The sequence below is a fragment of the Pteropus vampyrus genome, unplaced genomic scaffold (assembly GCF_000151845.1).
Source record: "Pteropus vampyrus isolate Shadow unplaced genomic scaffold, Pvam_2.0 Scaffold208, whole genome shotgun sequence".
Classification (NCBI taxonomy): domain Eukaryota; kingdom Metazoa; phylum Chordata; class Mammalia; order Chiroptera; family Pteropodidae; genus Pteropus; species Pteropus vampyrus.
The window spans coordinates 1,262,308-1,269,789 of record NW_011888989.1 but is presented as its reverse complement, the minus strand read 5'-3'; the positions used below and the strand labels follow the sequence as shown (position 1 = coordinate 1,269,789).

General features: G+C 35.4%; 1 protein-coding gene across 1 annotated transcript in view; it reads right to left on the bottom strand.

Annotated features, from left to right (window-relative positions):
• LAMB4 (laminin subunit beta 4) overlaps positions 1 to 7,482 on the bottom strand; it is a 98,089-nt gene that overhangs the window by 17,549 nt on the left and 73,058 nt on the right. The window contains exons 26-28 of the mRNA XM_023537988.1: positions 5,731 to 5,891; positions 2,980 to 3,185; positions 2,199 to 2,360 (exon numbers count right to left, since the gene is read on the bottom strand). Coding sequence (XP_023393756.1) covers positions 2,199 to 2,360; positions 2,980 to 3,185; positions 5,731 to 5,891 — 529 coding nt within the window. The remainder of the gene's footprint in view (positions 1 to 2,198; positions 2,361 to 2,979; positions 3,186 to 5,730; positions 5,892 to 7,482) is intronic.

The window sequence follows — 7,482 nt, the reverse complement described above, 5'->3', positions numbered from 1 at the left end:
AAAAGAAGGCTGCTTAATTGAGCCATACATATTTTGTGGGAAAGGATTTAATTGTATCACTGGCAAATGATGAAACAAAAAAGAAATATTTACATGATTAAAAATATGTATCTTAATTTGAGTTATTCCTTAATTCTCTAGAACTTTTTAAACTTTAAAATAGATAGCAGTTGCTAAGAGAGTAGATCCTAAAAGTTTTCCTCATAAGTAAAAAATTGTAACTATGCATAGTAATTTTAACTAACCTTACTGTGTTAGTCATTTAGCAATATATACATATAGTAAGTCATTATGTTGTACACCTAAAATTAATATGATGTTATATGTCAATTATATCTCATTATAAAAAAAATGGATAGCAGTAAGAATGCATAAGAGTAAAATGAGAATTCCAGAAATAAATACTTTGGACAGGAAAGCACCAAATTACACAGATGAATCTCAGTGGAGATTAGTAGATGCCATATTCAGAAAGAAAGAGTTTGCTAAGTTACTTCACTCTTAAAACATCTGTCTGCAATCCATCCTCTGTCACAATTGACTCCTGAGAATTCTCTCACAATCTCTCTGGCACTCTTCCACCTCTAATCAAGAGGAAAACAGCACACCATTTTATCAACATGACAACCCCTCCCCAACATTTTCTAGTTCTCCAGTAATGTGCTGATTAAGCCAGATTCTGCTAATATGTACTTCAGGGGCTATCTTTTAAAAGTAATAATTTAACACAGAGATTGTTTAAATGGTGTGAGATTTCTGTTTTTTTGAGAAGGGGCAATAAAGTAGTTTAAAATTATATTAAGCAATTAAGGATTGTTTTAACCACTGGGATGCAAGACCAGGATTTGCATTTATGGTCACTGCTGTATTTGCAACATCTAGGTAAATACCTACTATATAGTCGGTACTCAGTGAATATTCATTAAAGCAATGAAGAATAATATAGAAGTGAAAAGGTATGTAGCAATAAGAATTATGACTCTGTAAAAAAAAGTTTTCAACATTTAGTATGTATAGGGATGTTCTACAGCTTGGCTAATCAGAGGCTTGCTCCAGACTTGGATTCTGGAGCACGTAGAGCAAGGATGCAGGACCAGCTGGGGCTCAAGCCCATAGAGGTGAGGCTCACAGAGCAAACTATTGCTCTGAGGGTGTGTGTGTGCGCACGCATGCCCATGCACGCACATGCGCGCGTATATTCACATGACAAGCACTTGGTTGTGCATACACAAACGTGCATCATAGCTGTGGTCCTCACCCCTTTCCCAAGCTTGGCCCTCTAGGCTCCTTTTATTTCTGAGATGTCTTCACACATATTTTCTTTTTGTTCAGGAGTTGGTTTCTGTTGCTTGCAAATAAGAGTGCTGACTGACACAATATTTAACTTACATTGGTAAAAAATTCAGCTCTTTAAGAGCTTTTTCTTCACCAAAGGCTCAATGCATATTGTCAGAAAGAGCAAGCTAGGGTGTACATCATCATCTTGTTCTCGAGATGAATATAATGTATCTACAGAATACCTAAATTGTATCCATATTTTAAAAATGAATATAATGTATTCACAAAAAAACTAAAGTAAATTAGATAATTAAAATTTATACTCATTTATCAATATGACCAGAAAAGTAAATAAAATCATTTAAAATTATTAGAGATTCGATTATCAGTGACTTAAATATTAAAACAACTTTATCATGTTTATCAACATAGAAAGAAGTTCAAGGCATAAGAGTAATAATCCTATTTAAATATTTCCTAACATTTAATTAAATTTTAACATTAAACTTTATATATTTGGTAGAATTTCAAATATACCTGTGAATTGATGAAAAACTATTTTTTACTTTGAGAGATCTATAGTTTTCAAATATTCGAGGCTAGGAGTCTTCACATTTCTATGTAGTGTTTGCTATAAAAGAATCATGTCCTCACAAGTCTATGTCCTACAAACATATATGTTGTAAAAGAAATATCAATATAGAAATAGTAAATATGTCAATATTTACATGTACTTCTAAATTTACATTTATATCCATCCCTATATTTTTATCCAATTTTTCCAGGCATAAGAATACCTAATAACCAGAATCTACCCTTTTGCTTAGAAGCTAAATGATAATTTTTAAAATTTCAAATAGTTTGCTTTTTTAAAAAATTGCTTTAGCTATATAAATAAAACAAGAGAAAACATTATTTACCTGATTCTTCCACCCTTGAACCTGGTTGCTCAAATTATAAATCATGGACTCTGCTTCTTGAGTTTTCTGAAAGGCATTCCCTGAGAGGGTCAGGGAGTAACGACAACTTGGGCCACCACAGGTTGAGAGCACGCATGGAACATCCCCTGGTTCTCCACACACCTGACAGGAGAAATGACTTGTGTTAAAAAGCAACTTGCTGGCAGATTTTTTTCTGAATGCCGTCCAGGCTCACTGAGGCAAGGCCCTGTGCTATTCATAGTATTTCTTCAATAGTTCTTCACGCTTAATGCGTAGATGTGACCCATTAAATGTTTCCTAGGTAACTAACTGAACCAGTATCTAAATTATTCATTATCAGCATTGTGCCAATTGCTCTCCTTTTTATACTTACAGTTTTGGGAGAAAATTGACAAATATTTAGCATTTCCATGTTAATTTTATTTTCTAAAAAATAAAAATTACCTTTTACTAACAATGAGGCAGGAGGAGTAAATGCCCACAATCTGTACCATTTGGAAATAGTAAATAATATAAAATAATAAAATCAAGCCACAATCTTTATTCTTTGATTTTTCTCAAACTTTGACTTAAGAAATAAAAATATATAAACATATTTATTGTTTATACATTACATAACAGAGCACATATATGTTATATACACTTATACATTTATAAAATAAATTAAAAAAATAAAATGTAAGATGAAAATACAACTGAAGAGGTCTGTATACCAAGTAGAAACCACAAACATTTTTACTACACCATCATGAATGCTTACCTTTTCCTTCAATATTTGGATATCTGGTATCTTAATCTGCTTTAAATTTTCCAATGACAAGTTTTCTTTTGAGGTTAATGTATCTAAGATGGTAAGTAAGTCATTTCTGATTTTTTCAGAGTTACTTATGATGGAAGTAGTTTCATTAGTTTTCTTTTCAGCAGATAACGATCTCTGATAATATTTTTTGATGTTCTCTGAGAAATCTATATCAACATGAATTGAGGTAAAATAAATTTTGTGAAAACAAATGCAATTATACATTAGCTATCAAGATAATTGTTACACAGTTTAACTACCATCTTGGTCTCAATGACCAATACAACAATTAACAACCTCTTCTTTGAATTTGTACTTAATAGGGAAGGATTAGATATAGTGTAATAAATATAGATATAATGGTACAGAATATTGAAATTTAAGTCTGCAGACACTGGTTTGTGTATTGGTTCACCCTTTGCTGTCTGTGTATGTCCTTGAGCAAATTGGTTAATCTCTTAGATTGTGTTTGCTTTTCTGTAATTGGCGATAATAATTTCTGAGGATTAAGTGAGATAATATGAAAATACTCGGTAAAATGTTCCACAAATATATGAATTATGTATTGATTAGTATTAATTAAAAATCCTAATATGATAAACATACTAAATTTACCTAACTATATAGAGCAGGAGTGATAAACTTGTTTTGCGAAGAGCCAGAGAATAAATGTTTTAGGTGTGCCGGCCATAGCATTTCTGTCACAGCTCTTCAACACTGTAGTTGTTGAGTGAAAGCAGCCACAGGCAATACATAAATAAAAAGGCGAGGTTATCTTCTAATGAAACTTTATTTACAAAAACAGTCCGTGGGTAAGATTTGCCGGTGGACTGCAGTTTCCTGACCTCTGATGTTGAGGTTGATGACAGCAGCTCACGTGTGTTGAATACTTTCTGTGTGCCTGTACTTCCACCAGTTTTCTTCCTTAACCTTCACAAAACGCTGAGAGGTTTGTATTAATATGATCACCCTTGTTTCACAAGTGAGAAAATGAGGCTCTGATGAAGTAAATTATTTGCCTGAGGTCTTGCTGATAGTAAGAAGTAACGCTGGGATTTGCAGCCATGTGGTTTACTCTAGAACCTGTGTTCTTAAGCATTTCTCCATCTTTTCCATATATTTATTAAAGCATAAATTCATGAAAGTAATATGGTATATTTTAATATAAATGATGGTATATTGGGGCTTTAAACTATAACTGCATATTTTATGAACCAAAGGCCCAGGATCCTGTTCTTTATTCCCTGCATAACTATAATTCAGGCACCAACACCACCTTATCTTTTAAACCTTCTTGGTTCTCACACTAACATACTCTTAATATATAATGATTTTCATTTAGCATGAAACCAAACCAAACCAAACCAAACCAAACCAAACCAAACCAAACCATGTTCCTATTGCTTGGAATGATTTTCTTCCTTTATTTTTCTGGCAAATTTATCTTCATTCCTTGAAGTCCAATTCAATTGTCACCAACTCCCTGAAGCCTTTCCTAATAAACGTAGGAAGAATTCCATTCTCAGTACTCCATTTCTGAAGCAGCTTGGGGGATTCATTGTTGGGGTATTATTTATATGCCTGTCTTCCTACTGGATGGGAATAATTTAAGGGCAAGGACTTGCTGTGTTCATCTCCCTGTCTCTGCTGCCCAGCGCAAGTGTCAGGCATGGAGAAAAGGCTGCTTTTGGATGGCAAGTTTGAGCAGATTAGCATGAGAGCAGTTTTCCTTCCTTCTTCCTGGCTCGGGTGGCCACTGATGGATTTCGGTTCTTTCAGTGGGCACCTTCTTCCAGAATGGGAATCCAGAGCAAATTCCTTAATCTTGACATAGCATTTATTGAGCATCATCAATAGTCATTTTACTAAATTTAGGTCTTCCTTTAGGGTCATAATTGTTATGTTTTCTTTTTTTCTCTTTTAGGTCAAGATCAGATGAAAACAGGAGCATACACATAGGACAAAGAAAAGCAGACAATGTTTTTTTCTTAAGATGGGTTTAATTTACATTTTCGCTTTACCTCTCAATTAGATGGGTTAGATGTGAATAAATTCAGTGCTGCCTCTCCTGGTAATAACAAGTTGTCCATTAATATAACAGAGATCTTCTCAGACATCAGGAGATGAACTAATCAAAGTTTTGCTTCAGAGTTCCATCTCTCTTCCATCAGGATGATCTTGGCTCTGGCTCCTATTCATTTTTGAGCCCTGAGCAATATGAATTATGGGCTTCTAGTATCTTCTAGTATCTTCTAGTATCTTTACAAAGTTCTTATGAGAAAGTCCATATTCCTTTGCTCTTTGGTTGCTGGAAATGGAGTGGTTTACATTGAAGAAGGCATGGAAAATATCTCTTTCATTTCCTTTGGCCATGTTAAAATTTCCAAGTTGCTGATTTCACAAGATCTCTTGCATGGCTTGGCACTAGATTACTTTGGGTTTTAGTATATGTTTAGTATCAGACATTGTTAGCTTTATTCATTATTTTGTTAGCTTTATTCATTATTTTGAGCAAATGCTATCTAGGTTCTGCAATGTTTAAAAAGTTGAAATATTCATGTACAAATAATACCTCTGATGGGTGTGTTTTTGTGTTCTAAAGTGCTCAGGCACTACAGCAGTAAGCACAGGGTGAATCACTAATGGAATGCACTATGGGTTTCATCAATCTCTGTCCAGAAACAGACAGTTGAAGTGCATTTTCTCTCTTACCCATGATGCTTGCGTTATGGACACTGGAGAGCAAATCAGTTTCTTCCTGAAGATTTTCAAGTAAGAGGTCTGCTTCATTTCTCATTTTTACTATTGTTTCTTTCAGATCTGGAAATGCATATACTGCTCTCAGTTGCTCACTTAGCTGCATGATTTGTTTCCTGTAGGGGAGTAAATGTAGCAAAGCTCGTATTACATTTGATAGATTGGTGGGGGGAAAATGTAAAAAATTGAACTCATTTTTAGGGTGACTACCTCATATTAGGTCAACTACCTTATAATAGATGCCCCCTCCATTTTTTATTTGACTGTTTATAATTCTGTTTATGGCTTATCTCTTCCTTGTTAATTTAGCTCCCTGGAATATTTCAGCACTCACTTAAAATATGATCAGCATACAAGGTCTAGTAGAATAAAAGTTTTTGAATCTTTTAGTTTCAACTATTTATATTCTCTCTGTCTCACTTTGCTTTGGGTTTTTAAAAACATGTATTCAGATATGGCTCACTTAAATCAGTCTAAGAGAGCCAATCTACATTCGGCTTTAAACACAGAACTCCTCATCCAGCCTAGGCTAAAGATTCCAGCAAGGTTCCTTTTAGTGCTACAGGGTCTTGACTATAATTCCCACCAGTGACAAGGAGGTTTGTTGATGAATGTACCCTGAGTGTCTTTATTTGCTATCACCTCGGCGGTATGCACCTTGCTTCCGCTTCAATTGCTGGCTTAAGCACACACAGTGGGTTCAAGTGAATAATTAGTATATCCCTCTTGATGGGGAAATTGGGTGCAAATCTTGAAGAGTACAGCTGAGGGAAATTACAATACAAATTTATGGGACTATTTGTCTTGGCACAAGTAAAAAGCATTAATAAATGCTTCCTGGCATTTTCTGCTCTAAATCTCCCTTCTAATCTACAGACTTTTCTTCAGACTCCAACTGTCAGAACTATAATTCTTTAGGCTAATAATAATAATAATAAACAATAATAATAGTAAGTACTATTATTGTAATTGGTACTCTTTAAGCACTTACTATATGCCAGACACGGTGCTACATGACTTGTCTTGAATAATTCTCGTAAGAATACTTATGAAATAGAAACTGTACTCACTTTTTTGATGAATAAATTGAAGCTTGGGAAAGTTAAATAACTTGCCCAAGGCCACACAGCAATAAGTAGAGTTGAACCAAGGTGGTTTGACTTTTGAATCTATGTTCATGACGTCCTGGGTTCTCTGTCCTCCCCCTCCCCGTGGATTTGCAATTTACCCAGCAAACATTTATTATTTAACCATGGCAGGCCTGGAGAATACAGGCACAGAGGAGACAGCCTCTGGCCTTGGGAGCCCCTCAGCCAGGCAATAGTGGATGGGCGGATGGGCCACAAAGAGGTGAAGAGATGGAGAAGGAAACACATGGCTTTCTCTGAGGAGGTTAGGGAAGGCTTCAGAGAAGAAGTGGTAATTGGGTGGCTGGTGAAGAGGAGTAGGAACTCAGCAGGTAGACCAGGAGGGGACAGGCATTTTGGCTTCTGGACCAAGAGGCCCATCAGGCCTGGCCTGGATCCCTGCCTCCGCTCTCTTCTCTCTCGCTTTGCTCAGGGCTTTGGCAGTCTCTGTCAAGAATGTTCACTGTGGATTGGCTCAGTCCACTTTCTCAGTTTTACTTTGTCTGCCATTTTCTATAACCACAAACCTGTGGTTCATGGGCCAAAACCCATTCTCAGAAATGTTTCTTTTGCCCATACA